This window comes from Ammospiza nelsoni, chromosome 1, assembly GCF_027579445.1.
Source record: "Ammospiza nelsoni isolate bAmmNel1 chromosome 1, bAmmNel1.pri, whole genome shotgun sequence".
Lineage (NCBI taxonomy): Eukaryota > Metazoa > Chordata > Aves > Passeriformes > Passerellidae > Ammospiza > Ammospiza nelsoni.
In genome coordinates this window covers 22797114-22820679 of record NC_080633.1, presented here as the reverse complement: position 1 = coordinate 22820679, position 23566 = coordinate 22797114, and the positions used below count along the sequence as shown (strand labels likewise).

Below are 23566 nucleotides of genomic sequence, written 5' to 3'. Positions count from 1 at the left end.
CTAATTTGTTTGAGGGCCTGATTTGCTTTAAAGATTTATTCCCACTCAGCAAAAAGGCTCCTTAATTAGGTTCTAACCAAATTCACCATAGAAGGGTTAATTGAGGAAGAAAGGAATGTTAATTTCAGTAATTATTCTCTTGCCTGTAACCATAACATTGGAACCAAATGCATTATTTGTAATATCATTTCACACTGCAAACTATCAAATGAGAATGAGAGTCACTAGAGAGCATAATTAAACTCCATATGTAAAGCTTACTGTGTTAGCTTGCTAAGTGAAAGTGGGGAAAGAGCAATGAAGGAATTTGCCTTTACTATGGTAAGTAAAATCCTAAAAATAAATTGGAAAAGCTATTATATACAGGAATTAACAATAAGAGATGAAGCTCAAAAACTGGCTGATAACTTTTCATTTGTTTTACCCATAAATAGCTACAGATCTCTTTGAAGTGTGTGCAAGTAATTATTTGTTAGAGTATGTTCTATTATAGCCAGCTGTAACAGATTTAATATTGGTAGTGGAAGTGAATGAGAAGACAAAAAAAGAAAATATCCTTGTCTGATTGGATTAGGGAATGAGATGATAGCAGGAGGGAGGAAAATTCAGTCCTCAGACATGTCCTAGAGAATCCATCTATCAGTGAATGAGATGTTGATCACAGATCTAACCTGAAGGATAATTACAGATGGCCCTTTGGAGGGCTTGTTTTTCATGTCTTCAGAGAAACTCTTACTGTTTAACCAGACCTGAAAATATTCCTGCTAATTAAACTGATTTCATCTACTGCTGGATGAAAGCATCCATTTGTGGATGCTTTCCATTTTCAAAGATCCAGTTGTATTTCTCATAAGAATCCCCAGATGAAGTTGAAACAGATGCATTTGGAGGCTGTTTCCACGGGAAGGGGACAGAACGTGCACGGTGTGCCAGCAGCTCGCTCCTGTGGAAGCCTGAGCTGTTGCCCACTCATGTTTCTATCAGCTCCAGCAAACATTGTCACGGGCTCCACCAAGCTGGCTGCACACTGTGTGCTTGGATTAGATGCATTTAGAGTCCATTTGGAATGCAGAGCAATTTATCCAGAAAAACCAACACATTACAATGGTAAAAAATTGGGGCATCTTCTCTTCAAGTTCAATATTACCTCACTGGTCAGGGTGTTTGGACCCTTCTTAGATCAAAACCATCATCTTATATATTTTATTTCTTTTTCCTTCTCCTTTAAGCAGCTAAAAATGAAGAAACTGGCATTACAGATCCAGTGCAAGACTAGTGCCTTTAAAAAATTTCAGTACTTATTGTAGTTCTATTTTAAAATTATTTATGACTTTCCACATTTTTAAAGCCTGTCTCACCCCTTTTTTTTTCCTTAGTTTAATTGTAGCAGGCAGAATACAAAATCACTTACATTTTAATGAAAAGACAGTCTAAATTATCCCAGAACTCTCAGGTGAGTTCAAAACCTGGCCTCAAACTTTCTTCAATGCAGTTAGAATGTTTTCAGAGCAACAAAAATGACATTAGAAATGTCCATGCATGGATTTTAAATAACGCTTTTCATAGACAGAACTCAGATTACTTGCAAAATTTCATCCTTACCATGATATCATTTTACAAATAAATAAATGAAGGCAGAGAGAGTTGAGGTGAATTTTGGAAGAAACAGAGAAGAGACTGAACCAGCATTTGCAGGTATCACTAATTGCAATAATTTATAGAATCATCACTAATTCTTTGAACACGCTTTGAAAAAAAATGTAATTCACCAGAATTAAACGTAATTTTGATTTAGCTGTATAACAGGTTGATTCTTGGTAACTGTGATACTGCTGAGGGAACAACAGCAGAGCATAAATGATAAACCTCTTCCAAGTTATTGTGCTGTGTTAATAGTTTACACAGAGGAAAGTTGACTCAACCACTCCATGGTGACTTTGAAGTGCTCTGCAAGAGAACTTCAAGTCCATCACTAAAAAAAATATTTCAATATGTCCTTGAGATAAATGTAATCTTGCTTACAGTCACCAGGCACTGAACTTTAGATGAAAAGTTACAAACTGGGCAAATGTGTGTGAAGGATACTGGAGGGACTTAAAGCAGAAGCCTCATCAAATATGTGAAGGAAGTAAAAAATTGGTTTTTTAATAGTATATAATAGCTAGCTATAAAATATAAAAAAATTAGAATTTGAGGCTTTCTTTTTTTTTTTTTTTTTTTTTTTTTTTTTTTTTTTAATCAGTCTAAACCAAAATATTATTTCTCTTGTATTTGCTCAAAGTAGACTGAGCTTTTCTGGAAGTAGGATGGTTAAAGGTAACCAGGAATCTAGCAGCAATTCTATAACAAAAAATGTGTGCTCCAAGTAAAGGAGCTTTAATACATGAGATTTCCTTGCAGTTTGCTCAATCAGAAAAGACCACAAAGGAATTTTGTAATCATCCAATCAAATCTTTTCATTAACACAAGATAGGGGACATCCAGATAAATAAATTAATCAAAGTCACTTTGACAAAGCTATTTTATATAATCCATAATAAATTAAATTAATTACATTAAAATTCTTCAATATTTTACAGAGATCTGTATCAGTCATGCCAGTATTCTCCCTGGCACTAATATCAAAATGACAGATTTTCTTATTTATTCTTTTTAAATTCTATCATGGCATCATCTAGCTTGATGCTTTTTCTTCTAGTGCTCTGAGACTCATTAAAAATAAACATTAAATATTAGGGGAGTTTATGGCCTGAACCAGCTGAGACAAAAATATTTATTTCTAGAACATGTTTTTTAAGGTCCTTCTTAAATATTGATAGAGTGGTACTTCACAACCATCTTAAACATCATGGATGTAGCTAAGTCATCTGGCATTGTTCCAAGTATAGAACAGAAATCTGTTTTGAATATTTTTTTTTTTTTATATCACTGCTAACAAGTAAATAATTTCAATTTGGACCCGAAGATACTTTATGTTCTCAATACATTTCCAGAAACTTTCTTGCCCTCGTCTCTGATGACTACAGATTTTCTTTTGCCCTTTTTACTTCCTCCACCACTTCTTTTCCAATTTCTAAACTTGTGATTTATAGTATTTACCATCCATTTTTCCTTTCTCTCCTTTATTATAAATTTAAGACAGGGAGAATTGACTTTCCTTCTAAATGAGATTAGCTGTTTATAACCTATTTGGTCTTTTTCTGTTCTGGGATTTGGGTTCTTAAACCATCTGCCGAGTGCTCTTTGAAATTTCTTTGTTCCCTCTCACATCCTTCTGTTTGATTTTTCTCCTCCCAGCCCATTTTTCAAGCTCATTCACCTTTATGAAACTAAGTCTCTAAAATAAGTTTATGTTACAGTTTGTTATTTATACAGATATATGCAAATAGTTTTTTTGCATTTGCTATATACAATTCTCTTTTTTATTTCCCATAGGTCTGTGTTGATCATCATAATGCTAATATAGACATATAGATTAAAGATTATAGATTAAAAATAAGATATAGATTAAAGATCAGCTTTAATGCATATGTTATTATTTTTAAAGACCCATAATATGGATGAAGTATATTTGTGCTATTCTTGTCATAAGGGAGGCCCACAGAGGAATCACATTCAGATACAAGATCTGTTAATTTTAATTTCCTCATGCATGGGATTGGAGTAGCATTTTATGTTCCAGTTTCTGTTTTATTTGCAGAAAAAGATAAACATATGTTGGGGTTTTTTGGGGGGAGGTGGATGGGGGTTGGTTGTTTTTCAGGGATAATAATTCAAGAGCTTGGTTTAGCTTTTGGTTATCAGAGACAGTCCTCTGAGAACACATCCCAGGATATTGTACTGATATTAAAAAAGATTGTTTTCATTATATTTTATGTTTATTTAATGATTTTACAAATTTTGCCTCACATTATTATTGTGTGTTCTCTCCTTTGATGTTAGTCTCCTTTCTTCCATCTACTTGGTTTATCCATCTCTCTTCCCAGTTAAAGAGAATTTCCTTCTGAAATGACAAGAGCAAGTAGGTGCTTCTTAAGCAAATTCAGTACGTCATAGAAAGAGTTGACCAAACCATGAAGAGTGAATGCACTAATTTTCCAATTTATCAGGCAAAGATATTTTGATCCTATCTAGCTTAAAATATTTTTTTTAATTACCATGTGCTTAAAATATTTATTTGCAGCTTATGATTTGTATTTTGTCCCTTTGAACTTAATAGTATGTTACATGTCACTGAGCTGAAACTTGACCCACTTCAATTGTGATGCCATAATTTAAAATTTTTAACACTATTCTAGAAACCTCTCCCTGAAAAGAGAGTAGGAATGAACATGATATACTTTTATAAGAGCAATCCAGTACTACTTCTCTTACCCACTTATATGGAGTTCTGGAGTTATGGGAGGTAACATTTAATGTTATCCTCTTAGCCATGCTCCAGATAATGTCTGTTTACTCTGACATCAAATGGTGCTATAAACACATCGAGTTTTTCATGTAGACATGAGCATGCTTAAGAGTCAAAAGATGAACTCTCACTCACTGTTTCAGAAATAGTATGTTGCTTTTCAAATTCTTTCCTATCACTTGACACTAAGAACTTTTTAAACAAGCTTTACTACTCCCTCCCATGAAATTTTCATTCCTGTGAAATTCAAAGTTGCTCTTTTTTTTGCACCATGTTTTTTTCCCAGTAAACCATGCTTTTCTACACCCATGGATTTTAATTGTTTCTTTCAAAAAAAGAGAAATACTGTGAGTATATGTACTGAAATGAAAAAGAAGCATCTTAAAATATGCACCAATTCAGATACAATATGGTGATAGTGGTTTCATATTCTTTAGACTAGGTGAGTTAAAACAATACTGGGAACTATTCTGGACACAAGGAGAAGTAGGACAGCTGGATTGAATGTTATAATTTTAATTTCTGATAAAAACTTCATCGTTTTTCCACGTATTGTAGATTTAGCTTTTAGAGAGACCTTCTGCAACAATAAAAAGAATTATATAAGAAAAAAACCTGTTCATTTCCCTGAACATGAAAAAATTTCTATAACAACTGCTGTATACTTCTGATGCACTCCATGTTTAGATGTGTTAAGCTATGACTTGGTGTTTGACATGTGTACTGTTCCAATTTCTTATTATTTTCAAACTGAAAGCCAGAATCTGATTTTTTTCCCCCATTTTTTTTTAACCAAGAAAATCGACATTATGGTGTGCTAAATTCCAAAATGGGAAGGAAATCAGAATCTGACATGCGTTCTTGAGAGCCAAGATTATGTCAATGAGTTGAATGTTTGGTGGAAGAATCAAATTATATAAAAGTAGCACAGAACTCAGAAAAGATGGTCGATTGTGAGCCGATGAGAATTAACGTTGCTTTGAAGTAAAGATGGGACTAATCTGAATATTCTGGATTCCTTTTGAAAGGTGACAATTACATTGTACCTTTTAGGCAATATTTTTGTATGCAGATATTGGTAATTATCACAGAATATTCTTAGCTGGATGATTGGCCAACTGCTGGCCCTGCACAGGGCTCACACCGTGTGCCTGAGGGCATCGTCCAAACACTTCCTGAACTCTCAGGCTTGCTGCTGTGACCTCTTGCCTGGGGGCATTACGTTCCTTGATAAACTGCATTGGTTTACCCCCAAACGTGGTATTACTTTTCCCTGTAGTTTCTGAGTTAATTATGATTTGGTATTCACACAATCTGGGCTAAGACAGGAGATCCAGGGCAGGTTCAGAACACAAGCCATACTCTGTTTTAATTCTGCCAGAAATTATTTAGTACCATGCTGGATAGCACAGATCCGAAATGGAAAGTGTAAACACACATCAATGGAATTTCACTTTTCAACGCAAGTATTTAGGTGTCTCTTTTGAAGGAAGCAGTACTTGGAATCCATCAACATGCTAAGAGCTGAAAAGAAGCCAAGAAATGCTAACTGTGAGCATAAAGTATGTCACAGAGTTCCAGGGGGTGTCTGTCAATTCCTGTATACTTACACACTTGTTAAAAGACTAGAATTTCTGCTATGCAGAAGACTTTGATATCTGGGATTTCTTTAATTTTTAGTCTTAGTGGGGGAATAAAATTTGGAAAACTCATATGAAAAATGAAATTATCAAGTCTCTCAATGTTAATGCATCTAAACAGCAATGCAACATAATATCTCCAGGTTGCAGTTTTCAAAATTGCTGTATCTCTAGAATGACAAACAAAAGGTGTGGTTATGTTATAATTAATATTATGAAAGTATTATTACATTCCTCACAAGAAATTTTGAAATGTATTTTTCTAAAGTAACACCCTGAAATAAAGTATCTCAGTCTTTATGAACCATTTCAAATTGTTTGAAACTAAATGGTGCAAACCTTCTGTATGAAATATAGTTTGAGTTTATCACATTCCTGAGTAATTATTCTACTCTAAAAACATTTCCTGAAAAATTAGAGTTTAGGTTTTTTGATTTGGTTTGGTTTTGCTTTGGTTTATTTTCAGGAAATATATATTTTTTACTGTCCCATCACCTGCATTAGTACATTTGTTTGGTATTCACATGCATGTCACCTACATTTCTCTATTCATTCCCTTGAAATTTAATCTGAGAAGATGCTTAAAGAGCCCTCACCTTTTAAATTATTTCTGATAAAACCTAATTATTATAAAATTTTCAAAAATGTGAAATGATAATCAGTCTGGGTTACCTCCTTTATTTTTTCTTTAGAGACATATTAACATCTTTTAATTAATGAATTTAACTAAATAAGGATGATAAATGACTAATCTCACCCTTTTTGCTGCTGTCTTGGTGATCCATAGATATGTTTCTATTTTGCTTTAAAATATTTGTTTCTGCTAGGAATGCCCCTTAAAGATGTACAAGGCACATTGTAAGGTTCCTTGAACACAAACCTAGCTGATAAGTATCACTTAAAGCTCCACAGGAATCAATTGTGCAGCTACATTCTTGCATATTAATTACTGCTTGGAAAGTACAGGTACATTTAAAAATGAACAGAACTAGAATAGATACAAATTCTAGACAGATGTTTATAGTGCCAGACACACTTTGTGTATGTCAATGGGATTAAAAGTATTATCATTTTTTCAGGTGAGGGAAAGTTATCAGCAAGTTCAAAAGTTATGCAGAAGCCAAGAGAAATGTAATTTTTCTGTGAACATTTAACATTTTGTTGTGACAGCTAATTGCTGTATTTCCAAAAAGCTGATTATGGCACAGGGCTGCCTCAGGTAAGATATGCAGAGACGTGGCATATCCTGTGGAACAGGTTCCTTAATCTGGGTGAATAATACCTTATTCTAAAAGTCATTCCAGAAATATGAGTTCAGGTACCTGTGGGCACACGATCACCAAAGCCAATCATAGCATCTGTCTGTGCTTTGCCTCTCTCACCTCACTGTTTGTAGACACTGCATATCTTGACCTAAAAATGACACCATGTATTCCAGATCTACTGATTTATCACAAAACCCCAACCAACTGTGCAAAATATATGGCCTACACACAGTATTATGTAATATTTGCCAGTGCTCTGAAGCTGGCACAGGAAATGGAATGTACACCTGCAGTCAGTCTTGCCCAGCTCTTGATAGCTCATGTGAGCACATTTCACATGAACGGTCACATTTTACATAGAAGTAGATAGAAAATATTCTGTTTATTCTGCTTTTTCTGTCTTTATAGCTGATATTGAAAAAGTGGAAAAATTCTGTATCTCTGAATACAAAGATGTTTAAAAGGAAAACAACTCCCAACAAAATTTATCATATTTATTAAATAACACAGGCATGACTTCAGTCTGGTTGCTCTAAAGGTTAACAGGGAATAATAATCTAAACATAAATATTTAGGTTCTACATGCCTAGATCACTTAATTAAGTCATATTCTATGTACTGTGTGTATTAACATTTCAGAACCCATAACCAAAGGGAAGTCTGTTGATTTTGATAACTCTTTTTAAGCACTAGGATAAAGTATGACCTGGCTGAAACCTTTTTTTTTTTTTTTTTAATTTGAATGGAATGTTTCAGAAAGTCTTTTGCTTCAATTTTTGATTTTGGTTTCAGTTATCATTGCCATGTTAAAACAGTCATAACAGAATGCTTCAATTAATTTAGTTTTGGGATCTTTTTCCATAATCTAAATGAGAGCAAAGTTTGAAGCAATGGAAAATTATTTGAACCAGAGATTCTGAGTTTCCACCAGGTTAATTAGACCTTTAGTCTAAATTTAATTGAAGAAGAATGTATTCCTTCATGCTCTGAGTGAGGATTTATTGCACAAAATTAAAATCTAAAATGATGGTTTGAGGGGTAATTTTGTATTTTTTGTGGCTTGGCATCATCATTTTGGTTTTGTTGTAAACGTAATCCTTACAATTCCTTGCTTATTTTAATAAGCCATCCATTACACTGCATCAACCATTCCTACTGCTAGGAAAATTACTTTTAAAACTTTAGTAATTAAAAAGTATACCATCTGAGAAGAACAGAAAGAACAATAACACAGGCATTAATGAAAAGCACTTCCTCTAACTGACATTCTGGTTATTGCTATGTCTTAAATGCCAAAACCAGATAGTACACTTTTGTAATTCCTTATATAATGAAATGCTTAGGAAAAATTCTACAGTCCTTGGACCATCATTAACAACTATGAAATTAGGTGTCCCATGGGTTTTTTTCCAATTTAAAGAGGGTTAAATTGCTAATTTACATGTTAATTAGCATTCATTCTAAAGAACACCAAATGTAATTCCATAGCATCTAGCATTTAACAATTTAGCTTATCAAGACATTAAATTTAAAAGAAGCTCTGCATTATTTGCAAGAATTTTTTGAGGGCTAATGATGAAAGGAATCTCATTATTCTAAGTAACATGCAATTTAAAAAGGATGAATACTGCCAATTTATTTACTTTATCACTGAGTAATAAGAAAGCAGCAGAGCATTGGCAGGGCAGCAGGTTTAACAGTTCTTTAAAGCTCACTGATCTGCACAGACTGGTAAGTTTAAAATAAAGAATTGTTTCTGGTGACATTTCTTTGGAATGTGTTGCCTCGAGTCACTCCTAATCACCAGAGTGTGCTCAGTGGTATTTGATAATGCTGCTTCTGCTGCTCAGGAGCTACTCTGCTGCATGCACTTGCTCTGGTGTGCACTTGAAGCATCTCTGTCTACCAGACCTATAAATACAAGCCTCCCCTCATACCATTTAAGAAAATATTGCATGGTATTATAAAGCAAACATTAATTTAAAGAAATTTTCAAACTGGGAAAATAAATCTTCTTAGTTCAGTGAAACCACAGATTTATCACATTGTTTATGTCCCACTTTTGTGCTTATGTTGTACACTATTGCTTTACTTAAATGCTGATGTCATCCTGTTTTGCTTCATGCTACCCTTATTTGCATTAGTTTCTGTTATGTGACACAACCTGATTGTCTGTTCCCCTGAACTGCTACTTCAGCATTTCAAAATTGCTGGATTGCAGGTGCTCAGAAGCACAGCAGATGTGATGCAAACATGGTTTTTGAAAGGCAGGATTTCTCTGTCTCTAAACAACAGAAAAAAGCATTCAGGACAAGGAAATTTTGGTCTTATGTAGCAGTAGTAAAAGATGAAAATGTATATGAAAACAGCATTATACATTCCATTCTTTGCTTTTTTTCCAGCGCCCAGCATTTTTTATGTTGTGTAAGTCCTTTGTATTATTTTCAGTGCAACACTGTGTGCCAATACAATATCTATGGTACTCTCTTTAACAGAATTAGAGTCGTGAAATGTGGCCTAGTCACTCAATTTCTCACCCCTCCCTAAATGTAATGATTTAGACATTGGTGGTGCTTAGTGGCTGACACTGAGAGATTCCTGCTATGCTTTATCCTGGTATTTCTCCTCATTTACTGATTATTTCTTCTGGTCCTTCTGATCTTGAAACTCTTTCTTTTCCCTTGTCTTCTAATTCCTGAGTGATACTTGCATACCTTGCTGTTCTAGCAGTTTCTGTCCACACCTATTTCCATAATTGCTTCCCAAACCCACGTGTTCTTCTGTTTCCCTCTCATTTCACAACATCAGTTTTTTGCAGGCAGCAGCTGCATCCCTTGCACAAAAGGGATTAAATTCTAAAGTACAGTCCAACTTCAGTACTGAGTCAGGGATGTTTCCTCTCTGAAAACAACATGCGACCTCAGATTAAAGATTTCATTAAAGGGCAGATCCGTAACAGTATCACTTTAGGGTGTCCCAACAGTATTGATTCTGAAGCCTTCTCACTTCGTTATTTTTGACTTTGCAAATACTATGTATTTTTACTGTTAATTTGCTAAATCTTGTCATCCATAAGCAAAATTTCAGCCCAATAACCAAGGGCAAGGGAAAGCTTGTTCTTAAAACACAAAGTGTTTGTAAACCTTTATTATAAGCATCACAATCAGTTCTGTATCTAACAATCCACTACCACTGGGGTAACCTAGTTTGTAAGCAAAACTAGTTTAGATACAAGAACGATGGATGGAAGGGGTTAATTCACATGAAAAAATTCTGAAAGGGTGAGAAAAACTTTTAATTATGGAAAAGGCAGTGTGAGAAAAGTATAACTATTCAGCAAGAAACTATCAAAAATTTTCTCTTTGAGAAAAGTTACAGTCAGAGTGGAAGTAATTTTTGGAAGTAGGAACAAGAATATACACTGAAAAATCAGTGTATGAAGAACAGCTAAGAAAGTGTGAAGCTGTATCAGAAATTAGAGAATGTAATAAATGGCATAGGAATAAGTAACAACAAGAAAATCTCTAGTTTCACAATGAGTAAGAAAAAGGTCTCTTTAAGGCAAAAAGACACTGAAATGATAGGATAGACTTCAGAAATTAATTATTTGCTTTTAACTTTGGTCTTCATATAAAAAGAAGCTAGACTAGTCTAGAAACATCGAGACTATGCTGTTTCCAAGGGAAGAGAAAGATGTGCTTAAAAGGATAGAGCACAGAAAGTTGTTATTTCTATTGCAGATTAGTGAATAAATAAAACAAAATTGAGCGCATCCTTACCCCCAAATTCAAGAGGAAAAAAAAGTGTTGCAAAGAAGCAGAAGTATAACAAATGTTTTACTGGAAAAGGTGATCATTCTAAATAATTGTATAGCAGAGATAGTTAAAATATAAACTGGTAATAGATTTGGCTAAAGTTAGAAATATGCAGGCATTTCACTGAAATTAAAGAATGCTTTGTAGAAAAAAATCTGTGAAACTGTTGACTGCATTGAATCATAATGTCAATATTCTAATGTAATTTCATCTCTAACACCCCTCTCTTGTAAAACATATGAGCTTCCTTCATTTTATACATTTAAATTTTTTTTTTTGAGGGGGTTTTTTAAAGGGCTACCTCTTAGAAAGTTCAAAGTTTTCAGGACAGGGCCTAATTTTAAACACTCTAAATTGTACACATATAGAAATTTGTGTATGCGATAGCTGCTTTGGAGCATAGAAATTCATTGGTCATTAGAGAAGACAGTAACTGTGACATATACAAAACTCTTGCATCACTTCAAATCCACTTATAAACCAGCTATTTGAGGGAATCTAACACCATATTACTGTTTCTCTTGTTTGACTTCTTTTTTTTAATCTTACTAGGGATGTGAGGAATGTGAAAGTGTTTCTTGACAAGCATCAAACCAAGGTGATTTTTTTTGTGAGTTACAGGAGCAGAATCCTGCTGACAGCACCACTTGCTAACTGAAAGCAAGAAATTATGAGGCCTTTTACCACTCAGGTGGTTTCCTGAGAAGGCCACAGAGTACAGACCCATGTGCAAAACTTGGCCCCACGAAGTCAGGGCCAGTGTCCTGCTTTTCAAGGGTCACCTCTCTAAAGGCCAATGGCCTGATGCAGAGGTACAGGAGCAGGGGCTGCAGGGAAGGACCTCAGCCCTGTCCTCATGGGATCACCAGAGAAACAGTGGGTACACCCATTTTCCAAGGGAAAATAGCACAGACTACACAAGCCCATGTATTAGGGGACCTTCATGCTGGTGTAGTTCTGTCTGGGATTAGGGTGTTCTTACAGCTGAATATGCATTCCTTGTTCCACAAGAAGGTTTCTTAACATTTTTGCCTAATTTCCCACATCCAGATCCTAAGGTGAAATTCCTCAGATATTGCCAAACCAGTTATTTTTCCTCCAAATGAAAATTGTTTGGGTAAGACAGGTTTGCCTTGGCACCAAAAGACACGACTTACTTTTCCTCCAATAAACACAGAGATGCTGGAAAAAACACCCTCAAGATGAACTAACAAGATCTCAGCACTTACAATCATTCCTGGAGCTTTCTCTGAGTTAGCTTATCAGTACATTTTCTGGGTGGCAGCAGCAATGCTACTAAAATGTAAGCATATTTGCTAGCTTTGAAGTTTAACAGGAGCTAAATCTCTGTCTGAATTAGAGTTTAAATCCACAAGCACCATAAAGGCTTAACAGTAAGTGCCAACAGCTGTACACACTAAATCAGTTTCTCATGCCAAAAATATAACCAAATGCTTGTATGCATGGATGTAAATACTAAAATACAGGTAGGTTCACGTAAACCAGAGTAGACTGAAACTTCTGTTCTCTTAGTACCGTCTGCTTCAAGGACACTAAAATTTATGTTGTGGGGTGCTTTTTATAGGTTTTTTTTAGTTTGTGTATTTTTTTATTGCAGGAGAGAGTGTGATGCATTTAACTGTATGGTTAAATTTTGCCAAAAACCTAAAAGCTTGCTTTGTCATCAGAAACCCCAAGATGGCAATACAGTCTTGTTTTTCATTGCTGCTTCTAGCTATTATTATTTTTTTTTTTTATCATCATAATTATTATATTGCAGTACATGGAATGGGCTTGTGATTTTCTCATTTGCTGACATCTAAAAGCCTTGCTCATTGCTAAGGATTATTTATACAAAAAATTGAAAGATCCAACTACATTGTTGTTAACTGAATGAATGGATACTGTGCATGACCTGGACTTATTAAAAGATTCCATTTAATAATATTGACCAAATAGACACCTCTGCTCAACTTTGGCTTCATTTTAAAGATGCACAAAACATGGTTAAAAAGAACTACCCTTGTACATTATTTTCAGCTTAACTGACTCCTGCATAAATTACCTTTTCAGGTGGCAGCCTGTCTTGGTTCTCTATATCCTGATCACTTTAAAATGAATTCTCACCAGGACCCTTTTTGCTTTTCAGTGCTCAGAGAGCTTTGGCAGAGCCCAGTACGCCGTTCTGATGCTGTTAACTTTTGCTGCAGAGAGCACAGCGAGCAAGCCAGAGCCAGCGTCCTTCACCTTGATGCTTGAGGAGAGAAAGTGCAGGTTTATCAAGCAGGCTGCTCCCCCTGACTGCTGCCCCTGGGTTCATAAAGTCATAGGAAAAAAACAAAAAGGGAAAAAGCTGTGACTTCAAGTGGGTTAGCTGATATGTGGTGGGCCAATGAGAGATGCATGCACAGGGCTGTACGGTGATGAAAGATTAGATTCTGCCAGGAAAGTCGCTCCCACTCCTGCCCCAGCCTTGCTAAGTATCAGGTTTAACAGCACAGGGCTCAGGTAAAGCTGGGTGGGAGTGCAAACTTCCAATCAGACAGATTTTCTGTGTTCACTTTATCCAGCAGGGCGCTGAAATAAATTAATTTCCAATAGCAGGTAACATCAATGAAAAATTCTTGTAGCGTGTCAGGAAAGATGTTGAGTCTAATGCTGACAAGACAACCAAAGGAATAAGAATTGCTTAATAGTGGGAAAATGTTACTCAAAAATAGATTAATAATATTAGAACTCTCTAGGGTGATTATAGTGTTAGAAGATAATGAAGATGTAGGCATTGATCTTTGATGGTCTGTCAAAATTTTATGCATATATATGTACACATACCTCATATTTTTATGCGTATAAATTTGAAGGTATGTAGCAAGCAGAGAGAGAGAGGGGCAATGTCTGAGTATACTGCTTTAGAATAATCTAACACAGAAAGACAGCAGAAAGACCATTTATGCAAACAAGGCCAGACTGCCATCAAAACATTTTGCAGCCTCTGAGGACAGGGAGGGCAATGGCTGGTATGCCAGCTGCTGGGTCCAGGACTCAGCACTTCCTGCTATAACAACTGCTTGAAATCATCTATAAGAAAATGGATCGTAAAATTAATTTTATGAAACCACAATATTTGGAGATTAAAGCCACAGCTCTCTGAATAAAATCTGTTTCTTCTGGAAGACAAACAAAAGACTTATGATTAAGCACTCAGTGCAATATCCTTTTTTCTGCCTTACTATCTTCTCTAAACCTCATTTCCACTTTAATACAAATTGTGAAGTAGTAGCATTTAAATGGGAAATCAAATGGGAGGAGTATTCTGTATTGTTACTGAGATGCAAAGAGTGTCTCATTTTAATTTACTCCCCATTAGAAGAATGATGTTTAGAACATATCCACGCAGATTACTAAAGCTACCCTCAAATTACTGCTGGGAAGCAGAAAACGTACCTTCAGAGGAAGAAGGTCTTGTATTGGCTAATGTCCCTCCCAGAATAAACATTTTGAAACAAAACTAACTAAACCCACAGGAAACCATAAATTAACTTTTTTTTTTTTTTTAAGATTATGCTGATGCAATCATGAAGGGAGGCTTTTCTGTGACTGACTATAAAAAGTCAGACTAAACACCTACCCTATTCCTAGAGGCAAACTAATTCTTTTTCCAGGCTTGGCTGACCAGGTGACCAGTGAGAGGGGAGAGGAGACTGAATTACCCTGTCACATCAGGAGGGTATCTAGCTAATCCTGCACTAACTGAGCCTCTGAACTGCATCTGAAAGGGCAGGACGAGGTGAGCTTGCACTGCCCGTTGATATTCTGTATGTGTCGCGCATTTCTGTGCAGACTCCTAGTTTCCAGCACTACACGTCTGGCAGCTTTTAAAGCAGTAAATTTATCTGAAAATTAAGAAGAGTTTTATTGCTTAAACAAGCCATTTTATAACAGAAACTTGCCAAAAACCTCCCCTGCCCAACAACCCAATCATAGCTGGTGCATGAAGCAGGCTGTTGGATTTAGCATAAACTGCTTTTTGCAGGGGGAGTGTGTGAAGAGGAAAGAGCACAAATGGCTCCATTTGGGTTCAGATGCATTTCTGATGACTTAAAAAAACAGCTGAAGGGTGAAAAAATATTGTGTGCAGCAAATGGGGATTTATAGGGATTAGAGTCACAGGTTTAGGATCTGGAAAAACATTTGTTTTGTACAATTATAAACAAAATTATGGATTAATTAAAAGAATGGTGACAAGGGGAATTGCTTTTGATTTAATGCATAAGCACATAACTCTGGTTTGGGAGTGATGGGACAAAAGAGTCCCATTATTACCCATGGATAGCTGCCTGGGGTGCTTGAATTCAGCAGGATGGTTCAGCATTTGATGTGTGGGCAGACCTTAGGCAGTTTTTTAATGAAGTGCTGTGATAGACGCACACAGAAAATTTCAGGGTGATTTACATCCTCTGTGATGTAAATCTGCGGAAGACAATAAGATGGCTTTCAGGGAGACTGAGGAGTTTTGCCTTTAGCATTGCTCATTTTATTCAACATTATTATTTCTAATACTCTCTCCAGAAGTACCTGCAACTTCTAATGGTTTAACATATTTTTGAGGTAGCTCCTGACCCTCATGAACCCACAAGTGTGATCACACAGAGGACACTAATTCCCTGGCAGCTTGGATGCATGCAATGCATGAGCACTTAAGTGCAAGCACTAGCAGAAATCCAGGAGGAAAAGATCCATCTACAGAATCCAGTAACATGTGCTTAGCATGCCAGGTCAGCAGAGGTGATCTCTGTTTTCAGAGGTTCAGAAACGTTCACTCCTGGACTTCACAAACCATTTTCTTTAAATTCTGAAGTGTTTATATGAATTAATTGCATTTTCCTTTCATGTTGCCAATTGAAATATGGATTTTGCTAAAATTGGAGGAAAACTGGGACTTGGGAAATAAAGTTAATAGGCACATATGGGTAAAATATACCTACCACATAAAAATGTGATAGAATTGATACCAAAAAAGTGTTAAAAAATTAGTATTTATGATCTTTTTCCAGAAATCCAAAGTCTCATCAGGGATTATTTTATATCATTCTGTATGCAAGGAAAAATGTATTTTTCCTGAGAAACATTATGAGACATAGATTTTAACTCCAGAAACAGATGCTTAAAAAAAAATAGATAAAATTAATTTTTGCCCTTGAAACAGCACAACCAGCTTGAAACAGCATGGTCATATGCCTTCTGATAAAATCATGAAGAATAGAGGCTTTTCTCTGATAGGAAGGTCAAAAGAGGGACCTGGTCGTTTGAGGAAGTGGTCTTGCCCCCTGCCTGTGGTTTTTAAGCAATTCCGCATTTAAATTTATCAAATTAAGTCCAGACATCAGTATTAAGCATGTATCTAAAGCTACAGCTGACATCTTTCAGTCAGAGTAGCTTAAAAGAAATTGTGATAGAAGTGAATATTTTCCATTTTATTTTAATGGAAAATAGCATGCTGAAGTTGAAAACATCAAATGATGAATTGTCTTCTACTTGGGTGAATTTAGAAACCTCCCACAATCAATGAGGAGGGAAGAGAGACCATCGTAACATGCAAGACATTTATCAGGTTTACCTGCTTGTGAGCGTGGTCATAAGAATTGATGTGGTTGTCAAACTCCTGGTGTTTGTGGTACTGCTTGTCACACAGTTCGCAGTAGAAGTTAGCCTTCACATCCTCCAGGGCCTTAGCTGCAGCTTTCTCCTTCTCAGCGTAGTCCTGCAGGGCAGAAGCAAAGGGAGGCTCTTCACCTGAGACCGTGAACTCCTGCTTTTCATCAGGCACATTGCAAGCCCTGGACAGCTGGAACACAGACTCCATCCCAAACATGCTAAGCAGGTTTTGGTCTTAAATGGGATTCAATGAAAGTGTTGTGTTTCTTGGGGAATTGCTCTTACTACTCATTGTAGGTTCTGCTGTGAGGAGAGAGGAACGGGGTGCAGAGGAGTGCCATCAGGATACTGCCTAGCCCTGGGCAGCAAAGCTGAGCAGTGAAGAGCAAGTAAGCCCCCAGTGTCAGCCTGTTAACTCACCCCAGACTGCCCCAATATCTGTTCTTTCAGGTACTGCTGCTCACAGCAAGTAAACTGGTTTAATCTGATATTATGGCAGGTTTTCTTTCGTGTTCTGCTTTCTGACTTCTATGGAATATTCACCGGGGCCAGGCAGCAGATTACTTTGGCTGGCTGAGATTTCCCTGGAGCAGACCCCCCTCTGCAAGAGCCTTTTCTGTTCTTCCCTGTCCTTCCCAACATCTGCATGAAGGGACACACCATCCAACCTGAACAAAGTGAAAGAGTAACTCTTGGCCACAACCACTGAGAAGAGCACTAGCAAATGACCAGGCTCGTGCAAACACAGCTGAAAACAGGGAAAACACAATTAGTTCCTAATATCTCCCCAGTGACACAAGTGAGAGCTATGGAGAGTCAAACACTTAAATTCAACACATAACATTAGGTAAAAAAGAGAAAATTTCAAACACAGGAGCCAGAAGTTACTGAGGTCAAATTAATGCACTTAAATAAAGGGCCTGATATGCAAAATTGGCAGCAGCCTTTGTCAATCTTATTTCCTTTAAATGTCCTGTTGCTGTTATTTTTATGACACTTCCCCAAACATTTAGCATTAAAGTGCAAACTTCTGATATGGAAAACAAGAACAAAAAAAAGTTGGTAGAAGCTATTCATTTTGTATTCATATTGACAAGCTGGTATTTCTTGAGTGCACGTAATATATTGCCAGGGATTGCAGTAATTCATCATTTGCTGTACCGTTTTACTCTCCTAAAGAAATGAGCCCTTTCTGCTGCCAGGTTTCCATGCTCTCAGTCAGTGTTGTCTGCTGTCCACATGCTTTCACCGCTCTTGGCGTGACAAACTCAGAGTGCATGAAAGCAGGACATGCTGCACATCTGGGACAGCCTGCTCTTAGCACATCACTGTGCCCAGCCCAGCTCCAGTGAGCAGAGAGGGCTGGAGGTTGGTATTGGGTATGGCAGATTAATATGGAGGCATATTTTGAGCCCTTCAGGGAGGGAGAGACTTTATTAAAGAGTGACATGATTCAAATATGAGACTTGGCCAAGGAGCTGATGCTGATCGTTTGTGTGACTCACTGAACTTTGCACAGCTCTGTGCTGTGAGCCCTTCTGTTTTGCCTCTTTTTCTCTTTACACCCTCATATTGGTGTGAGTAGGTCTTTTTTACACCACAGTTTTAGAGGCTGCCTTTGCTGGTGAGATTAACTTCATCTAAACTTGGCTGTCTAAAAGGTGTATGGGTAAGACGGAATCCTAAGCTGCTTCTGTAAGAAAAATGCTAGACACTGCCAAATGGTTATTAATCCCATCTATTTCAAAAACCCATTCTAGGATGAGATTAAATTCTCCAGAGGTTCTATCTCTCTCTGACCACTGCAAGGCTCTAAATTACTAACCTGGCCTACATCCTTAATTCTTAGATTGCTGAACTCAAAGATAATAAATTCTATATTGTATTTCTTTAGATTCAATTCTAAATCTCCCCATGAAACTTGCATGAACTGACCTACTTGAAGACAGGGGGTCAGAGGGGAAAGCTGTGCCAAGAATTTTGATTTTACATCTTATCGATGATACCAATGGCTTACCAGTTCCTCCCAGAGGTGAAACATGCAAATAAATCTCTTTCCTGCAAGCATATAGCTCAGATGGGTCAATATGCACTAAGAAAAAAAAAACTAACCTAACATTTCTCCACTTGAGAGGCTGCTCAATTTTGGTAGTTAATCCTTGATCGTATCAGGGAGAAATATACCCACAATCAAACAGTTAAATAGCTTTCATTAGTTATTTAAATTTACAGAGCTCATTAAAAAGTGATACTTTTCAGCTTATGCTTCAGACCCATTGTTTTGCTAGCATTAATTATTCACCAGGTGATAATTATATCACTTTGATATAATTAAAATGCATAAATTAGAATGTGGATGCAATAGTATTAATTATGCAGAGATGTCTTCCCTGAAAATCAAGTGTTGGAAGCAACATATTTTTATTCTAAACTGGTAAAAATGTAAGTTTTGCACTCACTGGAAGGCAGCCAAAACATAATTGTTTTGTAGGAGGTGTTGCGGGTTGTTTTTTTTTTAATTTGTTGCTGTTGTTGTTGTTTTGTTGGTTTTTGTTTGTTTTTTGGTTTTTTTTTTATTTTTTTTGCTTGGTCTGAACTGTCAATTAAGTGCTTACAGCCTGCTCCATCTTTCCCTCTGCTGAAGGAGAAGCCCAAGTGTTTGGGGTGAACGCACCACATTACTGCCTGTAAAGCACAGCTGAAACTGCTGCTCGTGAGCATTCCAAACTGCCAACTTTATCTTTCTCAGCAGAAATTAATACAGTTCCCTTCACATAAAGATGTTTTAAAATAGCAACAAGGCAGCTCCCAGGTGCATCCTAAGATAATCACAACTACCTCCACTGCCTTATTGCTTAATTATGCTTGTCTACCATGGCAAAAGATATAACTTCCTGCTTGCTTATCGATCAGATGCAGGGAAATTGAATGCCACATCACATACTTTAGAAAGGTCATGGATTTTTTCTTTCTCTACAAATACATAAGAACTTCTAGCACTACTGTAAATTGTGCCTAGTCAAATGAATTTTCACATCCAGACTTCTAATATCATCTCACTAGGACTGTAGAGACCGATGGTCAATTCTGGCATGGTGAATGTGATCACATGAAAGAAAATCTGTGTAACTGCACCTGTAGAAAGCATACGTGATCCTGAAGGCCTGGTCACACAAATGCAGACACAGGCAGGCAGCAAAGATGCACCAACACATTTTGAACTCTGAATCTTCAATGGTAAGGAATATATTTGTCATTGTCTCATAAATTTTACTTTGGATCATACCCTCCTTAGTAATGGCACAAAGCCTGGGTTGACATGTGTATACTTATAGGACAATATAAATTAGCAGTTCTGTCTTTGAGTCATGGACAGCAGTGGTTCAACCTCATGTAAGGGGTGATGTCACCCTTGTAGGTAAGAACTAGAAGCCGTGGATTAACCAACTTGTGTGGTGCTGGATGCAGGCAGTGAAGTGGATAAAGACAAACAAGTGCAGAATATGTCTCTAAATGCATTTTTTCTAGAAGCCTGCAAAATGGTTCCATATTATAGATTTTAATTGCATTCACATCAATTTGACCCACAGAGACACATAACTGTAATAATTGTTTATATATTGGACTAATTTTTAAAAAGTACTTCTCTTGCATGTTAGGCTAGAAGTGCTTTCACTTAGCAGCTACTTTTGCAGTATGCTTGGTATTGTGAAAACTCAATTAATGGTAGCTGACATTACATTTTCTAATATGGGGAAAATCAATGAAAAATCCCATGTAACTGAGTTTTCTTGAATGTTGCCACTGACATCTAGTCAATTAGAAATCATTTATTAAACCTAGAGTCTGTAATAGATATTTAATAGACTGCACGGCCATTAAAGGATGCTGATCTAGACAAAACAATACCACATTTCTTGTCTCAGTAACTGATAGTAAATATATCTGCTACGTTCAAATGGACTAAGGTGAAAAGTAGGTCACTTGATAACAATAAAACTTACTGAGGCAATTTTCTACAAACCCATGGATTTCTATAAATATACTGGAGTAAATACATGGTGCTTGTAATAGAATATGGGAAAAATATAGCATCATTATCCCACTTTTGATTACCTATTTCCAAATTGGAATGCAAAATTAGTGACAGAACAGCTAACTCACATTAATGCAGAGCTCAGTAAGTGACAGACTGCTTCCTCTTCGGGGACATAAGCAATCAGTTTGGTAACTTAAATATAATTTTGTGAACCAGATTAGATATGAATGCAAGTTTTAAATACTTATGCAACTATAGAGGTACTTCTTGGGGGTTCTCAGGTGAGAGGTTAAAGGAGAAATAGGATGAATATAAACACATGAATTAGCTACAGATTACAGTCTACATCTAAGACTTTTAAATGTATTTTCATTTGTGATTTAGATGACAAAATGAATTGTGATTATCTATGAAATCTATGAATTCTACTAATTAACAGCATAGGGCATACAAAGGCTTTAGGGACCTGAATCAAGACTCAAAATTACTGTAATAATCTTCAGATATGATCTTAAATCAGCAAGATAAAATTCAGTAAGATGTTTGTCAAGTTCTGCAGTTTGGAGGGAGAAATCACGTTCATCAATACTAGATTAGGCATAGCCGCATTAAAAAATACAAATGCAAGAAAAAAGGTCCAAGAGTTAGAGTGGAAAAGAAGCCAAATGAAAGTCAACAATGAAAGTCAAGGCAAATCACATTCTGACATGTTAATAGTGATGTTATAAGTAAGATGCTGAGGGTAATTATTCCACTTGACTCAGTATTGGTGAAATGTCAGCTGTAAAATACGATTTGGTACATCTACACTAGCAAATAACTTGGCTTCTAGATCTGACCCTCTATCATTCCCACTGTGTGTGTGATAGTTCATTCCTGGGCTTTTAAATTTCAGTTCCCTTTGAGATAAAAATTGGAGTTCCAGAATAACGTCTGGTGCAGGGACCACACTCTACAGGCAGCAAGGATGAGACACCACAAACCTCTCCATGCCCTGTATAGACTTACAAAAACCCAAAAGATTTTGTCAAAGAGAGCAACATTTGCATGCCATAAGAAAACATGCAGCATAATGTCACAAAACAATTACCCCAGCAGTGGTTTAACGTAGCCCTTACACTTCATCATATAGACTGAAATGAAAAACAAATATAACAATAACACCTGACAGTACCAGACAGAGGAGACTTCAGGCAAAATGGATATATGCTCAGCTTGTCCTGGGGTGCATGTACTTTTTGGGGAAGACCAAAATGTAGATGTAGCCTTTGAGACAGTTTGCTTCCCACAATTCAAGGAAGACATAGGAGTACATACTCGAGAGATCTTTGAGTAGAAGTGTAGGGATCAGGTGTTTAAAATTAGGCAAACTAAATCCAATCTGTAATTCGTATTTTCATTGGATCATTAGTGTGAGCACTTGTAAATAACATTTTTGAGGGAAATATATAGAACTGCCTAAGCTGGTACAAAACATCTCTGGATGGTCAGGACCTGTGCAGAGATGTGTCAAAATGGCAGTCGTAGAAGCTTCATTTTGAGTGCTTGTTCACCACATCTTCCAAATTCACCAGTTTTAGGGATACCTGCACATAATTTTAATGTCCTTATATATTTTCTTCTTCAGCTAGAGTGAGATAGATTTTAAACTATCTTTAAAACTCAGCAGGCAGGTGATAGAATGCAGGAAGTAATCAAAGTACTTGTGTGCAGTGGGAAGCTTGAGTACCACAAAAATGTCTTGATATTGAGATGTGTAACTGAACATCAGGTTGTTTGAAATTAAGGAACTTTTCCCTGAAAGCTCTCTTTTGTTTCTTCTCCCTGGAGAAGACTGTTCACTTACCTAAAGACTTTCCTAGGGAGGTTTAGCTGTGGAGATAGAATAAAAAGCAAGTGATTTGTTTAGCTGCAATAGCTGGCAGTACAGAACACTTCCATTTATCTCACATATGTTCTGCCATTCTCCACCTTGAAAACTCAATGCATAGTTTCTGCCACTGTGGGACCTACAGGGAGGATTTACAGAGCAATGTGTTGCAAAGGATTTTTTCTTCATAGGCAGTAAATGCTGCCATTCTCAGCTGACTCATAGAGGGCAACATCTAACTTTGCAAATAAATATATCTTCATATTTTTCACACTCAGCCAATTACTGCAACATTTTCAATTATATGCACATCCATTTGCTACTAGAATGCTGAGAAGTGCAATGCTTTTAGCAGGTCCTACAGGCCTCTCAGAGCACAACTCTGCTGGGACTGATAGGACATGCAAACCAATTCCTAACCTACTTACTATCAAAATCATCAGTGCTGATTGGAACAAACCTTATGGGACATAAGAATTCAAAGAACATGAGCAGATCTGTTCAGATCTTCAGAAAATCTTATTTTCTAAGACAAATGGCTGCTTCTGGTAACTTTAGAAAGGAATTGGACTTTGAGGTATTCTATACTAATTTTCAACATTATAAATAAAGCATATAGCTACTAGAAATCTTTTTTGTGGTTATAGAGGACATTTTGCAAACATTCCAACATTTTTTTCTTCATTTTCAGAAACTGGTGGAATTGAGATCACATTCTGAATATGTGATCAAGAGTTGACCTGCAAAGGTAATTAGGTACCTAACTGTAAATTGCATAAAAAATTGTATGTATTCAGTTTAATTTTTAGAAAACTTTACAATTAATCAAATTTGAGCAATTTGCATAAATTTGTATTGCAAAGGGATATATCTG

At 36.4% G+C, this 23566-nt stretch overlaps 1 protein-coding gene across 1 annotated transcript in view; it reads right to left on the bottom strand.

Moving 5' to 3' along the window:
* The window catches only part of ZNF804B (zinc finger protein 804B), a 220675-nt gene that overhangs the window by 11427 nt on the left and 185682 nt on the right, over window positions 1-23566 (bottom strand). Inside the window, exon 2 of the mRNA XM_059486177.1 lies at window positions 16746-16889. Coding sequence (XP_059342160.1) covers window positions 16746-16889 — 144 coding nt within the window. The remainder of the gene's footprint in view (window positions 1-16745; window positions 16890-23566) is intronic.